This window comes from Schistocerca piceifrons, chromosome X (assembly GCF_021461385.2).
Source record: "Schistocerca piceifrons isolate TAMUIC-IGC-003096 chromosome X, iqSchPice1.1, whole genome shotgun sequence".
In the NCBI taxonomy this organism is placed as follows: domain Eukaryota; kingdom Metazoa; phylum Arthropoda; class Insecta; order Orthoptera; family Acrididae; genus Schistocerca; species Schistocerca piceifrons.
The window spans coordinates 754812422-754831306 of record NC_060149.1 but is presented as its reverse complement, the minus strand read 5'-3'; the positions used below and the strand labels follow the sequence as shown (position 1 = coordinate 754831306).

The 18885-nt window shown below is 46.7% G+C and overlaps 1 protein-coding gene across 1 annotated transcript in view; it reads right to left on the bottom strand.

Annotated features, from left to right (window-relative positions):
* The window catches only part of LOC124723081 (paired mesoderm homeobox protein 2-like), a 507093-nt gene that overhangs the window by 71248 nt on the left and 416960 nt on the right, over nucleotides 1-18885 (bottom strand). Inside the window, exon 4 of the mRNA XM_047248258.1 lies at nucleotides 11155-11262. Coding sequence (XP_047104214.1) covers nucleotides 11155-11262 — 108 coding nt within the window. The remainder of the gene's footprint in view (nucleotides 1-11154; nucleotides 11263-18885) is intronic.

Here is an 18885-nt window from a genome sequence, read left to right as displayed (position 1 = left end):
GGCCGTGGATCGCCCAGGCATGGCCAAATCGGAGCCGACAGAGAACCACGGAGTTCCTGCGAGAGGCCCTCGTCGAGGACTGCCACACATTCGTGGTCCCCTTAATGGCTCGCAGTATGGTGTGCATACTGAGATTTGCCATTCCGTCTTCCAAAGCTGAAAAACCTTGCGGCGTAATAACGAACGCAGGTCAGTTATGGAGATGCCGATCTCCAGAAGTGGTTTCCGTGTAGCCTGTTTGGCCAGCCTGTCAGCAAGTTCATTTTCTGGGATTCCGACGTGACCAGGGGTCCACACGGACACCACTCAACGACTGGAGCGTTCCATGGCATAGATGGACTCCTGGATGGACGCTACCAAAGGATGACGAGGGTAGCACTGGTCGATAGTTTTCAGGCTGCTCAAGGAGTCAGTACATAAAAGAAAAGATTCCCCAAGGCACGTGCAGAGATACTGAAGTGCACGAGAAATGGCCACCAGCTCTGTAGCCATCGGATAAGGAACACTGTTCAATATGGCCTTCGTGAACGTAGGCAAAGCGAACGCGACCATCAGCCATCGAGCCGTCGGTGTAAACCACTTCAGAGCCCCGGAACACGTCAACAATGGAGAGGAAGTGACAGCGGAGAGCCGCAGGGTTAACGGAGTCCTTAGGGCCACGGGAAAGATCAAGGCGAAGCTGCGGCCGAGGCGTACACTATGGAGGCGTACGTGAACGGACCAAAAGTAGAGGTGGTAAAGGGAAGGACTCCAGTTCGGAGAGAAGGGACCGCACTCGAACCGCAATCGATTGCCCCAACCTGGGCCGCTGGTGCGGGAGATGGGCTGATGTGGGCGGGAAAAGGAGACGGTAATTCGGATGCTCAGGAGAACTACGAATGTATGCAACGTAACTGGCGAGCAGTTGTGCATGTCACATTTGCAATGGAGGGACCCCAGCCTCTACCAGTACGCTGGTCACCGGACTCGTCTTAAAAGCTCCTGTCGCTAGTCGAACCCCGCAGTGGTGCACAGGGTCGAGTAAATGCAACACTGAGGGCGCTGCCGAAGCATAAACCACACTCCCATGGTCAATTCGGGATTGGACAAGGGCTCTGTAGAGATGCAGCAGTGTAGAGCGATCTGCACCCCAATTGGTTTTGCTCAGGGAACGGAGGCATTGAGGTGCTGCCAGCACTTCTGCTTAAGCTGACGAAGATGAGGAAGCCAAGTCAATTGAGCATCGAAAACCAGTCCTAAGGATCAAATGGTTCAAATGGCTGTGAGCACTATGGGCTTAACATCTGAGGTCATCAGTCCCCTAGAACTTATAACTACTTAAACCGAACTAACCTAAAGACATCACACACATCCATGCCCGAGGCAGGATTCGAACCTGCTGCCGTAGCGGTCGTGCGGTTCCAGACTGAAGCGCCTAGAACCGCTTGGCCACACCGCCCTAAGAATCGATATGTCTCCACTACAGTGAATGATCCGTCATGAAGGTAAAGTTCTGGGTCCGGATGAACGGTACGACGCCGACAGAAGTACATGACATACGAATTTGTGACTGAAAACTTGAAGCCGTGGGATGGAGCTCATGACTGCGCCTGGTGGATGGCTCCCTGTAGGCGACGCTCAGCCACACCAGTACTGGTGGAGCAGTACGAAATGCAGATGTCGCCTGCATACAGAGAAGGTGAGACGGAGGGCCCGACAGCTGCTGCTAGTCCCTTAATTGCCACTAAAAATAGAGAGACACTCAGTACAGAGACCTGCGGGACTTCATTCTCCTGGATATGGATGGAACTATGGAAGGCACCAATTTGGACATGGAAAGTATGGAACGACAGGAAGTTTTGGATAAAAACCAGGAGTGGGCCCCAGAGACCCCACTCATACAATGCGGCAAGGATATGATGTCGCCAGGTCGTGTCGTATGCTTTACGTAAGTCAAAAAAGACAGCAATCAGGTGTTGCCATCTGGAAAAGGCTGTTTGGATGGCAGACCCTAGGGACACAAGATTATCAGTGGTAAAGCGACCCTGGTGGAAGCCACCCTGACATTGAGCCGGTAGGTCACGTGAATCCAGGACCCAACCCAACCGCCAACATACTATACGTCCCAACAGCTTACAAAGAACGTTGGTGAGGCTGATGGGCCGATAGCTATCACATCAAGCGGGTTTTTACAGGGTTGGAGCAGCGGAATGATGGTGCTCTCCCGCCATTGCGATGGAAAGGCGCCATCGCATCAGATCCGGTTGAAGATGACGAGGAGATGTCGCTTGTAGTCAGATGAGAGATGTTCAATCATCTGGCTGTGGATCCGATCAGGCCCAGGAGCTGTGTCGGGGCAATGTGCAAGGGCACTGAGGAGCTCCTAGTCTGTAAATGGGGCGTCATAGGATTCACTGTGGCGTGTTGTGAATGAGAGAAGTTTCCCTTCCAGCCGCCATTTGAGAGTGCAAAAGGCTGAGGGGTAATTTTCCTACGCAGAGGCTCGAGCAAAGTGCTCGGCAATCGCGTTTGCGTCGGTAAATTACTCGCCATTTATGGTAACACCAGGGACACCTGTTAGGGCCTGGTACCCGAAAAGACGTTTGATCTTTGCCCAGACTTGGGAAGGTGGCGTATGGCACCCAATGGTCGAGACGTATCTCTCCCAACACTGCAGCTTCCGTCGTTTGATAAGTTGGCGAACGCGGCCACGGAGCCATTTAAAGGCTATGAGGTGAACCAGGGAAGGGGCCGCTTATGGCACTGTACAGCTCGCCGACGCTCCTTAATTGCTTCAGCGATTTCCGGCTACCACCAAGGGACTGCCTTACACCTAGGGCACCCTAAAAGGCGAGGGATCGCCTTTTCTGCTGCAGAAACAATTGTTGTAGTCACCTGCTCAACCATCACATCGATGACTGACCCAAATCTCATTTTGGACAAGCCCTCCACCTCCCCAAACTTGTCCTCTAAATGCTCAACAAAAAATTAAGGATTCATCATCATGAATGATTCCCCATCAGCTCCTGAAAATTCAAGGTACTGGGGCGAGTAAGATCTGTTGCCATCCTTAGCCTGACGTTCCTACCAAAGTGTGGCCTGGGGGGGGGGGGGACGATTTGAGGTCGTAGTTCTGTGCGTTGAATTGAGCTCATGAACGTTTAAAGACTGCTGGTGTTTTACCACTAGCAAGAGATGATGGACTATGCTTCATCGCGTGCAGTCTGCTCTGATGCCACCCACTCTGACCACAGGCCCTCCCCACGGGCGCCACCCAGCTGCAGCAAAGGCCACCTGGCAGGATGGCCATTGCCAGGAGTCCCGATCCCTCAGGGGATGGGCATCTACCCCTTGGCATAGGTGGGGAGTTAACGGCGCAGGCATCAGCAGAGCGATCCCTGTGTGGTCAGGGGACTACAACTAACAGGGTACATGGCGGCCCCACCAAAACGAACTGGCTACCGTGCTGGATATCAGGTGCAAAGAAGTCCATTGTCATCGTCGACGCAGAAAGCGACACTGCAAAGTGCATGGTGGAAAACGCACCCAGGAAGGTGTCCTCGACCAAGAGATGGAGAATGGGCGGGACTGCAATGCGACGACGAGAAAGTGAGCTGAAGATCTCAATGCACGATGGACACAATGCACCTTTAAGGCGCCCTTCCCAGTTGGATCGCTCTTCGGGAAAATTTTGAAGAATGGAGGTCAAACCCTACAGGGAACCATCACATAAAGGTTGAAACGTGTGAAACTCCTTTTAGTCGCCTCTTACGAGAGGCAGGAATACCTCTGGCCTATTCTTACCCCCGGACCCACAGGGGGACTTCACGAGAGACATTCCTTTACGTTTTATTATGTATGCAAAAACCATCCTTGAAGTTTGGTAGAATTGTTCAAAAAGGAGTTGACGCGTTGACTCATATATTGAAAAATGTGGTTGTGACCTGCACGGAATCGGGGCAGTTCACGAAAGAGCAGTACGAAGACATTTTCAAATGTCATTCTTCTGTACAAGGGAGAAGAAAAATTTCTATATCGTACTAATTCGTAGGAGGGCAGATGATCAGACACTTTACCATCAAATCTTTATAGATGAACGAAAAGCATGCAGTGCACCGTGAGAATTATCCCACCAAAATGTACTCCACTTTGACAACCCTGAGAGATTTATTTTTACAGGCAGGTTAAAATTATCACTTAAAAAAAGTCAAAATGCTCTGCACTTGCTAAAGACTACTAGAGAAATCGCTTCGTGGGAAATTCCATAAAAATATCACCTTTAACCCTACATCAGTTTAGTGTACCAGCTGCCAGAGAAATGATCAAATATTCGAGTTTCGCATCGAAGTTGATCGAGGGGAGAATAATCTTTTTGAATTTAGACGAACTGTGTTTTCCGATATCGCTTCTGAAGGAACCTATGTGACTGGAAGGAGGTAACTTTGGTTAAATGTGCATGGTGGTTTATGCTGTTTCTAAAACAAATGCCATACGAAATACGGTTCTAGCGCAGCAAGTGCTAGCGAGTAAAATGATTCTTACTTAATGGTATTCCATATTAAGTGAAGAAATTAAAAAAAATATTGGAATGATTTGTAACGCGGAAGTCGCGAGCATTAGCCGCTGCGCTGCTCTCACTTCGTCAACACTAAAAATGATTCAAATGGCTCTGAGCACTATGGGGCTTAACATCTGAGGTCATCAGTTTCCTAGAACTTAGAACTACTTAAACCTAACTAACCTAAGGACATCACACACATCCATGCCCGAGGCAGGATTCGAACCTGCGACAGTAGCAGTCGCGCGGTTCCAGACTAAAGCGCCTAGAACCGCTGCTACTTCGGCCGGCTCGTCAACACAAAAAGATGATTAACGTTACAGGTATATGAGGTTCAAGGGTCGTCGCATAAAGTCACTAGCCAGATAGTCAGGACAGGTCCTACTACAACATACACAAGGCTCATCAAAATCCATGATTAATTGGTACGATGGACCACATGTGTGATGCTGCAAGAGGCGCAAAGCTATTGTACTAAAATTACGGACTACAAAGAATGAAAGAAAGGAAATAAAGTCAAGAGAGAGTGCAGTTTAGACAGCGATAACACCAAACTGTTCCACAAAAAATAAAAACGCGAGCTATTGGACATGGGGTGACATAACACACAGAGAATCATTTGCGAATAAAGGCGTTCAACTCTACGACGTTCAAGCCACATGGCTATGGTGCTGCAGGTCGCGCAAAACTACACTACTGAAATTCCGAACTGTGAGGACTGAAAGGAAAGAAATAAAGACGAGAAATAGCGTCGGTGACAGCAACACAGATAACGCACATAGGCGTACAAAGCAGTTTTAGTTTTCAGTGGAGGAGCATAAGCTGCGATTTACATTCTACATCTACATACATACTCAGTAATCCACCATACGGTGCGTGGCGGAGGGTACCTCGTACCACAAAAAAATGGCTCTGAGCACTATGGGACTTAACTGCTGAGGTCATCAGTCCCCTAGAACTTAGAACTACTTAAACCTAACTAACTAAGGACATTACACACATCCATGCCCGAGGCAGGATTCGAACCTGCGACCGTAGCGGTCGCGCGGCTCCAGACTGTAGCACCTAGAGCCGCTCGGTCACATCGGCCGGCCCTCGTACCACAACTAGCATCTTCTCTCCCTGTTCCACTCCCAAACAGAGCGAGGGAAAAATGACTGCCTATATGCCTCTGTACGAGCCCTAATCTCTCTTATCTTTGTGGTCTTTCCGCGAAGTGTAAGTTGGTGGCAGTAAAATTGTACTGCAGTCAGCCTCAAATGCTGATTCTCTAAATTTCGTCAGTAGCGATTCACGAAAAGAACGCCTCCTTTCCTCTAGAGAAGCATTTCCGTAACACTCGCGTGATGATCAAACCTACCAGTAACAAATCTAGCAGCCCGCCTCTGAGTTGCTTCTATGTCCTCCCTCAATCCGACCTGATAGGGATCCCAAACGCTGGAGCAGTACTCAAGAATAGGTCGTATTAGTGTTTTAAGCAGTCTCCTTTACAGATGAACCACATCTTCCCAACATTCTACCAATGAACCGAAGACGACTATCCGCCTTCCCCACAACTGCCATTACATGCTTGTCCCACTTTATATCGCTCTGCAATGTTACGCCCAGATATTTAATCGACGTGACTACGTCAAGCGCTACACTACTAATGGAGTATTCAAACATTACGGGATTCTTTTTCCTATTCACCTGCATTAATTTACATTTATCTATATTTAGAGTTAGCTGTCATTCTTTACACCAATCACAAATCCTGTCCAAGTCATCTTGTATCCTCCTACAGTCACTCAACGACGACACCTTCTCGTACACCACAGCATCATCAGCAAACAGACGCACATTGCTATCCAACCTATCCAAAAGATCATTTATGTATATAGAAAACTACAGCGAACCTACCACACTTCCCTGGGGCACTCCAGATGATACCCTCACTTCCGATGAACACTCACCATCGAGAACAACGTACTAAGTTCTATTACTTAAGAAGTCTTCGAGCCACTCACATACTTGGGAACCAATCTCAAATGCTCGTACCTTAGTTAGGAGTCTGCAGTGGGGCACCGAGTCAAACGCTTTCCGGAAGTCAAGGAATATGGCATCCGTCTGATAACCTTCATCCATGGTTCGCAAGATATCATGTGCAAAAGGGCGAGTTGCGTTTCGCAGGAGCGATGCTTTCTAAAGCCGTGCTGATGCATGGACAGCAACTTACCTGTCTTCAGGAAATTCATTATATTCGAACTGAGAATATCTTCGAGAATCCTGCAACAAACCGATGTTAAGGATATTGGTCTGTAATTTTGAGGATCCGTCCTTCTACCCTTCTTATATACAGGCGTCACCTGCGGTTTTTTCCAGTCGCTCGGGACTTTACGTTGGGCAAGAGATTCGCGATAAATGCAACCTAAGTAAGGAGCCAATGCAGTAGAGTACTCTCTGTAAAACATTCGTAACAAGTAGAAATTGCGTGTCATACTTGTACTCGGTCCCGAATGCAGGTGATACGTCACAAATTGCGGTATTCATCAAAGTGACAGGCTCAAAGCATCAAACTGCTATTATTTTTGATGAGTGTAATTCTTACACAAATGTGGCGAAAGGACTATGTTGGATGAAGGGTGTCTCACGGACTCAACAACTCCTTCTACGTGGCAGTCGATTTTCACAACTGCCAAAATTCGAAACAGCCATAATCGCCGCTGATACTCCCGACAATCACGCCAGGGATGAGTAATAAAAGATGGAAACAAGGAAGATAGGGGTCTGACGTCCTGTCGACAACGAGGTTATTGGAGACAGAGCACAATGATGAGGAGAAACGCTGACGGAAAAATACCGCAACACCAAAAAATAATTAAAGTAGAGTAACGAAATTTCTAGAATACATTTGTCGAGGTAACATGTTTAAGTGATTAACATTGCAAGATCACAGGTTAATGTAAGAGTGAGATAAGCCATTGCAAATGTCAAATGCTGATACATTAATAACCGGTGTAACAGACAGAGTGTTCCATGCAAGCAAGCAAACGTGCATGCAATGTGTTGTACAGGTGCTGGATGTCAGTTTGTGGGATCAAGTTCCATGTCTGTTGCACATGTGCGAACAATGCAGGGACGGTTAATACTGATTGTTGATGACGCAGGAGTTGTTGCCGATCATAACCCACATTTGCACGGTTTTCCAGCAGCTCTGGTGGTCGAGTAGGCCAAGACAGTCCAAAATGCAGACACTTTGTAGAGCATGTTGGGTTGCAACAGCAGTGTGTCGGCGAGCTTAATCCTGTTGGGAAACACCCCCTGGAATGCTGTTCATGAATGGCAGCACAACAGGTCTAATCATCGTACTGACGTATAGATTTGTAGTCAGGGTGCGAGGGATAACTATGAGAGTGCGCCTACTGCCATACGAAATCGTGCCCCAAATCATATCTTTAGGTATAGGACCAGTGTGTCTAGCAAGCAGGTAGGTTGGCTGCAGGTTCTCAGCTGGCCTCCTCCTAACCAACAAACGGCCTTCACCGTCAGCGATGCAGAACCTGCTATCATCGGAAAACCTCTACCCTACTCTCCTATCAGCTCTCGCTTGACAACTCTGAAGTCGCAAATGGAAGAGCTTTGGGGTCAGTGGAATGACTATCACATCTCCATCTACATTTATACTCCGCAAGCCACCCAACGGTGTGTGGTGGAGGGCACTTTACGTGCCACTGTCATTACTTCCCTTTCCTGTTCCAGTCGCGTACGGTTCGAGGGAAGAACGACTGCCGGAAAGCCTCCGTGCGCGCTCTGATCTCTCTAATTTTACATTCGTGATCTCCTCGGGAGGTATAAGTAGGGGGAAGCACTATATTCGATACGTCATCCAGAAACGCACTCTCTCGAAACCTGGATAGCAAGCTACACCGCGATGCAGAGCGCCTCTCTTGCAGAGTCTGCCACTTGAGTTTGCTAAACATCTCCGTAACGCTATCACGCTTACCAAATAGCCCTGTGACGAAACGCGCCGATCTTCTTCGGATCTTCTCTATCTCCTCTGTCAACCCGACCTGGTACGGATCCCACACTGACGAGCAATACTCAAGTACAAGTCGAACGAGGGTCTTGTAAGCCACCTCCGTTGTTGATGGACTACATTGGTGCAAATGGCTCTGAGCACTATGGGACTTAACATCTGAGGTCATCAGTCCCCTAGAACTTAGAACTACTTAAACCTAACTAACCTAAGGACATCACACACATCCATGCCCGAGGCAGGATTCGAACCTGCGACCGTAGCGGTCTCGCGGTTCCAGACTGACGCGCCTAGAACCGCTCGGCCACACCGACCGGTGGGACTACATTTTCTAAGGACTCTCCCAATGAATCTCAACCTGGCACGCGCCTTACCAACAACTAATTTTATATGATCATTCCACTTCAAATCGTTCCGTACGCATACTCCCAGATATTTTACAGAAGTAACTGCTACCAGTGCCGGCCGGTGTGGCCGAGCGCTTCTAGGCGCTACAGTCTGGAACCGCGCGACCGCTACGGTCGCAGGTTCGAATCCTGCCTCGGGCATGGATGTGTGTGATGTCCTTAGGTTAGTTAGGTTTAAGTAGTTCTAAGTTCTAGGGGACTTATGACCTCAGCAGTTGAGTCCCATAGTGCTCAGAGCCATTTTTTTGCTACCAGTGTTTGTTTCGCTATCATATAATCATACAATAAAGGATCCTTCTTTCTATGTATTCGCAATACATTACATTTGTCTATGTTAAGGGTCAGTTGCCACTCCCTGCACCAAGTGCCTATCCGCTGCAGATCTTCCTGCATTTCGCTGCAATTTTCTAATGCTGCAACTTCTCTGTATACTACAGCATCATCCGCGAAAAGCCGCATGGAACTTTCGACACTATCTACTAGGCCATTGATATATATTGTGAAAAGCTATGGTCCCATAACACTCCCCTGTGACACGCCAGAGGTTACTTTAACGTCTGTAGACGTCTCTCCATTGAGAACAACATGCTGTTTTCTGTTTGCTAAAGACTCTTCAGTCCAGCCGCACAGCTTGTCTGATATTCCGTAGGCTCTTACTTTATCAGGCGACAGTGCGGAACTGTATCGAACGCCTTCCGGAAGTCAAGGAAAATGGCATCCGCCTGGGAGCCTGTATCTAATATTTTCTGGGTCTCATGAACAAATAAAGCGAGTTGGGTCTCACACGATCGCTGTTTCCGGAATCCATGTTGATTCCTACAGAGTAGATTTGGGTTTCCAGAAATGACATGATACGCGAGTAAAAAACATGTTCTAAAATTCTGTACAGATCGATGTCAGAGATATAGGCCTATAGTTTTGCGCATCTGCTCGACGACCCTTCTTGGAAACTGGGACTACCTGTGCTCTTTTCCAATCATTTGGGACCTTCCGTTCCTCTAGAGACTTGCGGTACACGGCTGTTAGAAGCGGGGTAAGTTCTTTCGCGTACTCTGTGTAGAATCGAACTGGTATTCCGTCAGGTCCAATGGACTTTCCTTTGTTGAGTGATTTCAGTTGCTTTTCTATTCCTTGGATACTTATTTCGATGTCAGCCATTTTTTCGTTCGTGCGACGATTTAGAGAAGGAACTGCAGTGCGGTCTTCCTCTGTGAAACAGCTTTGGAAAAAGGTGTTTAGTATTTCAGCTTTACGCGTGTCATCCTCTGTTTCAATGCCATTATCATCCCAGAGTGTCTGGATATGCTGTTTCGATCCACTTACTGATTTAACGTAAGACCCGAACCTGCTAGGATTTTCTGTCAACTTACGGGGCGTCTATCTCGGGGCTGTCAAACTAAACGATTTGTAACAGTTCGTTGTGTCATTATGGTGCCAACTGCTGTTCAGATTGCTGCTGCTGATGCATTACGCACTACGATGCGCCAGAGTCGTACGCTGAACGCGATGGTCTTTCGGCTCGGTAGTTCCACGTGGCCGTCCGGAGCTCGGTCTTCTTGTGACTACGTTCTCGTGAGCACTGCTGCCAGCAAATACGTACAGTAGCAGTGGCTACATTCCTACCAAGTCTTCCTGCAATATGGCAGAAGGAACATGAAACTTCTCACAGTCCTATACGCGACTCAGAAAGGTGCTGATTATGGCGTCTTTGTTGCCTAAAAGGCATTCTTGACTGACATCAACTCGCCACGCCCAATGTCGAAGGTAACTAACGCTCACGACCGTTACAGCGTGTGTTTAAAGCAAACCTGATTTGCAACCTCGTAGTGGCGCTACTAGCGCCGCTCTAAGACGAGTGGTGCGAAATCGGAATAGACATCTTTCAGATGTAGACACACGCCTACCAACTTTCGTTTACGTCGCACAATTCCTGCTTGGTGTTGAGATTTTTTTCCGTCAGTGTAAATCTTTCGATCCCTTTTCAAAGCAACTAACCCACGATTCGCCACTATAGATTTAGGGAAATCATAGAAAATCGATCGCCAGATAGGGATATGTGTGTCGCTCTTTGTGGTTCCAATGCTTTAACCACAGCGCAAATTAAAGATTCAATAAGAGGCACATTTTAAAGACGATATCAAGAAATAAATGAGGAATATTGATGTGTAAAATACTTAAATAAGATATTCTTTCACCTGGAGTTACGAAGACACAGGAAGGAGAAGCTTCGGCGATGACTGGATACTGCGCGCCGCTAGGTGTACTGGATCTCCAAGGGCACTCGTAGCTGTAATACTCAGCACCTGCGAAAAAAAGTTTGTACACTGGTTTCCATAAGGCAGTGAAAAATCTCAAGAACCACGAGAACTCGACACCTAAGTGCCGAATCTAATGAAAAGAAACCAAAGAAGAAAACGTGTAACACAGTATAAATAAACTTGAAGATTTTGTCTGACAATGTATACATGCTCGAACGTGAAACATATTTATGTCTACGATATGGGTGTAGCAGTTCATTTAATGCAAGTAATGCCAACGCAGTGTTATTGTCAACTTCTCTCCTTCAGCAAAGAATGTAGGAGCAACAATAGGTGACAATCTAATGTGGACTGAGCAGGTAATTGCAGTGTGCAAGAAGGAGTTAGCAGCTCCCTATGCCGTTTAAAAATATGAAAAGCTCTTTCTTTTTGAACTGAAAAAGAAACTAGTACGAGTACAAACACTTCCAGTTATTGATTACAGCGATGTTACCCTGCAAGGCCATCCCCAGGAAAGTTCACTTCGCCTGAAACTGGTTATGAATGCCTGTGTTGGTTACATTTGTGTTCGAGTATTTGATCACATTTTAGCATCAAATGCTCAGCTATCCTGGCTGCATGTAGACAAGAGCATATACTCCAATATCCCCTGCCGTCTCTACTGTCTTGTCAATGAACACTATCCCTCGTATCTCTCCTCGATTTTAACGGTCTTGCCTGTACAGTTTCAGAAATATCCAATCTCCTCAGAGCAAAATCCCTTCTGTCCCACTCTGTCGCTCAACCACTTTTTCGAGGTCCTTCTAAGTAACAGGAACCCGGATCTGGAATAACTTTTTATTATTATATTAGAGAAGCGAATAACATCCCCAGTTTCAGAAGATAGTTATGACGGATCTGCTAAAGCAACAATAATGATTTCCGTTGTTCTCACTCGCATTAGTTATCCTTGTACGTCCCTATTTCCAACTTACCCTTCCTCATTTCTCAGTACTCTTAGCCGAGGCTGTCTCCTTAAATTTCCTTTTCACCAGAATTCGCAGTATCAGGAAACACCTATTTTGTACACCTATAAATTCGTCTTACATCTGCCACTATCATTATCATTATTGTCTTTATTATTATTATCATTATTAGTAGTAGAAGCTGCAGTATTACAGGTAATGCCAATATTAACTTCATTAGTTCAACTCAGTAGGTATATAATTTACTTACATTTCCGCTTCAGACATTCAGATCATTTTAACACTAGTTGTATTGAAATTGTTATCTCTTAGGAAACTATGATTTAAAAGAGGTACTGCACTTGTGTGTGAAACGCTGACCCGATGAAAGAGATGGCCCTAATCAGATGCAAATAAATAAAACAAATAGATATTACCCAAGCAACACTACACTGAAGCGCGAAAAAAAAAACTGGTATTGGCATGCCTGTTCACATACAGAGATATGTAAATAGCCAAATACGGCGTTGCGCTCGGCGACACCTAAGAAAGACAACATGTACCTGGCGCAGTTGATAGATAAGTCAGTGTTGCTACAATGACAGGTTATCAAGATTTAAGGGAGTTTGAACGTGGTGCTATAGTCGGCGCATGAGCGATGGGACGCAGCATCTCCGAGGTAGCGATGAAGTGGGGATTTTCCCGTTCGACCATTTCACGAGTGTACCATGAATATTAGGAATGGGACCAACGCCGACTGAAGAGAATCGTTCAACCTGACAGAAGCGCAACCTTTCCGCAAATTGCTGCAGATTTCTATGATGGACTATTAACAAGTGTCTGCGTGCGAACCATTCAACGAAACATCATCGGTCTTTCGGAGACGAAGGCCCACTCGTGTGCCCTTTATGACTGAAAGACACAAAGCTTAAACCCTTGCCTAGGCCCGTCAACACCAACATTGATAAGTTGATGACTGGAAACACGTTGCCTGGTCGGACGAGTCTCGTTTCAAATTGTATCGAGCGGATGGATGTGTACGGGTATGGAGACAACCTCACGAACTGCGGGGGACTGTTCCAGCTGGTGAAGGCTCTGCAATGATGTGGGGTGTGTGCAGTGATATGCGACCTCTGATACCTCTATATACGACTATGACAGGTGACACGTACGTAAGCATCCCGTCTGATCACCTGCATCCATTGCGCATTAAGACGGACGTGGGCAATTCCAGCAGGACAATGCGACACCCCACACGTCCAGAACTGCTACAGAGTGGCTCTAGGAACAGTATTCTGAGTTTAAACACTTGCGCTAGTCACCAAGCTCCCAAGACGTGAACATTATTGAGCACATCTGGGATGCCTTGCAACGTGCTGTTCAGAAGAGATCTCCACCCCTCGTAGTCTTACGGATTTATGGACAGCTCTGCGGTATTCATGGTGTCAGTTACCTCCAACACAACTTTTGACGTTAATCGTATTGCAGCCCTTAGGCTCGCTCGGGTGAGCCCTACACGATGTTGGGCACGTGTACCAGATTCTTTGGCTCTTCAGTGTAGATCACATGTGTGATCCTGTTACTAACGGTGTCTGTTAATTCCATAGGAGAATAATGACATTTTTGTTGAAAAGCTTTCCTTATTGTGGCAAAATTCCGAGAGGAGGACTACGAACAACAATATACGTCTCGGGAATAGCAAATGAGCTGTATCTGATTTCGATAAAAAAATCGAACTGTTTTCTGTTGGCGAGACGAGTGCAAAGTCTTCCAGATTTGTTGCAGTGTAAGATGAAATCGTCGAATGTTGCGCCAGCTTAAGGGGTTACACGAACTTCAGCGATGCCATCTTTATAGATCAGTGTAATCATAGTTCTAGGAAAAGACACATGAAGCCATGGGCGGCCACCTACAGGTATTTTATGTTTACTTGCGTTCGCAGTTATCATTTCTGAAACACACAGATATAGAACACGCACAGAAGCACATACTCAATGCCTCTTCCAAAAGCAATCCTTTCATGTATTTTTCATGACTGACAATGGTTTGCGGTTTTCCGTGAAATCCGAACAAGTCTGCTACACTCCTGGAAATGGAAAAAAGAACACATTGACACCGGTGTGTCAGACCCACCATACTTGCTCCGGACACTGCGAGAGGGCTGTACAAGCAATGATCACACGCACGGCACAGCGGACACACCAGGAACCGCGGTGTTGGCCGTCGAATGGCGCTAGCTGCGCAGCATTTGTGCACCGCCCCCGTCAGTGTCAGCCAGTTTGCCGTGGCATACGGAGCTCCATCGCAGTCTTTAACACTGGTAGCATGCCGCGACAGCGTGGACGTGAACCGTATGTGCAGTTGACGGACTTTGAGCGAGGGCGTATAGTGGGCATGCGGGAGGCCGGGTGGACGTACCGCCGAATTGCTCAACACGTGGGGCGTGAGGTCTCCACAGTACATCGATGTTGTCGCCAGTGATCGGCGGAAGGTGCACGTGCCCGTCGACCTGGGACCGGACCGCAGCGACGCACGGATGCACGCCAAGACCGTAGGATCCTACGCAGTGCCGTAGGGGACCGCACCGCCACTTCCCAGCAAATTAGGGACACTGTTGCTCCTGGGGTATCGGCGAGGACCATTCGCAACCGTCTCCATGAAGCTGGGCTACGGTCCCGCACACCGTTAGGCCGTCTTCCGCTCACGCCCCAACATCGTGCAGCCCGCCTCCAGTGGTGTCGCGACAGGCGTGAATGGAGGGACGAATGGAGACGTGTCGCCTTCAGCGATGAGAGTCGCTTCTGCCTTGGTGCCAATGATGGTCGTATGCGTGTTTGGCGCCGTGCAGGTGAGCGCCACAATCAGGACTGCATACGACCGAGGCACACAGGGCCAACACCCGGCATCATGGTGTGGGGAGCGATCTCCTACACTGGCCGTACACCACTGGTGATCGTCGAGGGGACACTGAATAGTGCACGGTACATCCAAACCGTCATCGAACCCATCGTTCTACCATTCCTAGACCGGCAAGGGAACTTGCTGTTCCAACAGGACAATGCACGTCCGCATATATCCTGTGCCACCCAACGTGCTCTAGAAGGTGTAAGTCAACTACCCTGGCCAGCAAGATCTCCGGATCTGTCCCCCATTGAGCATGTTTGGGACTGGATGAAGCGTCGTCTCACGCGGTCTGCACGTCCAGCACGAACGCTGGTCCAACTGAGGCGCCAGGTGGAAATGGCATGACAAGCCGTTCCACAGGACTACATCCAGCATCTCTACGATCGTCTCCATGGGAGAATAGCAGCCTGCATTGCTGCGAAAGGTGGATATACACTGTACTAGTGCCGACATTGTGCATGCTCTGTTGCCTGTGTCTATGTGCCTGTGGTTCTGTCAGTGTGATCATGTGATGTATCTGACCCCAGGAATGTGTCAATAAAGTTTCCCCTTCCTGGGACAATGAATTCACGGTGTTATTATTTCAATTTCCAGGAGTGTATCAGTTTTACAATCTGAACTAGGATACATCAATGGAGAAAATGGTCCTCCAGTGATATATAGTCTAGCGTAGGGTACATGTAGGCGTGCCTTTGGCAGACGCTGCTTTTGGCGGCAAGCGATGAGCGTACGAATACCACCGGTGTAGAGCCTCCTGAGCTCAGTGTAAAGTTGCGAGCAATAGTCAGGAAGCTTTAATTATGAACTCGAAAAAATTAAGCTGCGTACATGACATATGGAGATGGTATTAGTCCTTCTTAGAGTTGTAAAACTACTGTAGGCTACCACAGATAATCGTAAGTAAGAATAGGCTACGGCAGTTTTTCGAGCAGCTTTAGTCAGCGAAGATCATAACTGCGTTACCTGTACATTTGGGCCGGCTGGAGTGGCCGAGCGGTTCTAGGCGCTACAGTCGGGAACCGCGCGACCTCTACGGTCGCAGGTTCGAATCCTGCCTTGGACATGGATGTGTGTGATGTCCTTAGGTTAGTTAGGTTTAAGTAGTTCTAAGTTCTAGGGGACTGATGACCTCAGAAGTTAAGATCCATAGTGCTCAGATCCATTTTTTGTTGTTGTACATTTAGTGTGTTGCATACCTATTGGGCGTTACCTTATTTTGACCGCTTTGTTTTCGTATGTGACCAATGTCTTACTAGGTTCCCCTAGAGAACTGAAAGCGGTGAAATATCTTGAAACTGAGTGTGGGTATATAAAGGGTCACGTAACCTATGGAACATTATCGTCTTGTCGTGTTAAAATTCTTCTTATTTCCGTGCTTGTTAAGAAAACTGAGTGAGGAATTCCGCCTTATGCAAGAAACACACACAAAGGTATCTTGCATAAGGCGGGATTTCTCATCCAATCTGCGGAACAATTTCGTTATACGTCGTTATCGTCCTGTCTGTTACTTAAAAATAAACAGTATTTGTGGCAAAATTGGAACTGTAATTGTTTAATTGAGGTTTTAGTCGAAAATTGTTGATTTATAACGTGAAACGGAGGGATATTTTTGAAAAAATTAAAGAAATACAGATTTATCATATAGCACTAGAAACAACACACGGAATTTTTACAGAATATTTCGAGAAAATATGACAGGATATCAACCTCGAAGCTTATGCTTCAAAAGACAAGATGGAACACCGGAGACAAATCAGAAGAAAAACTGTGAAATATTAGCTCGATACGTTGACACATTACTCAACTGCGATGAACCAAAACAGAGATTACAGTTTACAAATCCAGAAACTAACCAGGACTCCGAACACCCAACACACGAAGAAGTAGTGAAAATAATAAAATCATTGAAAAATAACAGAGAACCAGGAGAAGACGGACTAATTGCAGAAATATGGAAATTAGACCATGAAAACATTACACCCAAAACACACAGAATAATCAAAAACATCTGGGAAACATAAAAGGTGCCAGAAGAATGGAAGTCAGTCCTAATACACCCTCTCCACAAGAAAGGAGACAAAACAGACCGTAATAACTACAGAGGAATTTCGTTAGTGCCTGTGACGTACAAAATTCTATCCAAATGGTACAAATGGCTCTGAGCACTATGGGACTTAACTTCTGAGGTCATCAGTCCCTTAGAACTTAGAGCTACTTAAACCTAACTAACCTAAGGACATCACACACATCCATGCCCGAGGTAGGATTCGAACCTGCGACCGTAGCGGTCGCTCGGTTCCAGACGGTAGCACCTAGAACCGCTCGGCAACTCCGGCCGACCAAAATTCTATCCAACGCTCTATTAAATCGCCTAGATCCTCAGATAGATTCACATATCGGAGAGTACCAAGCAGGATTCAGGAAGGGAAGATCGTGCAGTGAACAGATCTGGTGCCTGAGAACAATATTAACAACGAGAAAGTCCAGAAACACCACAATAACATTTGTTAATTTCAAGAAGGCCTACGATTTCATAGACAGAGAAACACTTTTCAGTACACTGGAAGAAATGAAGGTAGACAACAAGACCAGGAAACTAATTCAGGAAACATCAACAAATACAAAATCCAAAGCGAAGTTCGTGGGAGAGATCTTGGAACCGTTCGAAATTAAGACAGGAGTGAGACAGGGATATGTCCTGTCATCCATTTTATTTAACGCAGTTTTAGAGAAAATAATCAGGACATGGGTCAAAGGAGTCAGTGGGGTAAAGATGGGGAGACACAAAAATAGAACCATAAACATAAAATGTCTTGCCTTTGCCGATGACATAGCCATCATAACAAATAACAGAAAAGAAGCCAAAGAAGCCCTAGAGACACTACATGAAATCGCAGCCATAACAAGACTACAAATTTCGTATGAAAAAACGCAGTACATGGACACAAAATCCACAGACAGAAACCTATTGGTAACGAAGTGTGGAAAGATAGCTCAAGTAGAAAGTTTCAAATACCTGAGAGATATTATACGGAAAACAGGACTAAATTCGACAGCCAATGAAGAAAGAATTGCAAAGCTACAGACTTACATGGAATCATTACAACAAAAGAAGTATTTCCGTTAATGCCAAATCAGACACTACAAAACAGTAGTCTTACCAGAAGCCTTGTATGTCCCAGAAATGATAGTAATCATGGGAAGAACGATTCGCCTGGGCATTAAGTCAAACAGAGCTTGGATGGCGTGTACAGGTACAGCTGCCCATGCAGCTTCAACACGATACCACAGTTCATCAAGAGTAGTGACTGACGTATTGTGACCAGCCAGTTGGTCGGCCACCATTGACCAGACATTTTCAACTGGTGAGAGATCTGGAGAATGTGTTGGCCAGGGCAGCAGTCGAACATTTCCTGTATCCAGAAAGGCCCATACAGGACCTGCAACATACGGTCGTGTATTATCCTGCTGAAATGTAGGTTTTCACAGGGATCGAATGAAGGGTAGTCACGGGTCGTAACACATCTGAAATGTACCGTCCACTGTTCAAAGTGCCGTCAATGCGAAAAAGAGGTGACTGAGACGTGTAACCAATGGCACCCCATACCATCACGCCGGGTGATACGCCAGTATGGCGATGACGAATACACACTTCCAATGTGCGTTCACCGGATGCGACCTTCATGATGCTGATTTCGAACGGTTCCAAGATCTCTCCCATGAACTTCGCTTTGGATTTTGTATTTGTTAATGTTTCCTGAATTAGTTTCCTGGTCTTGTTGTCTACCTTCATTTCTTCCAGTGTACTGAAAAGTGTTTC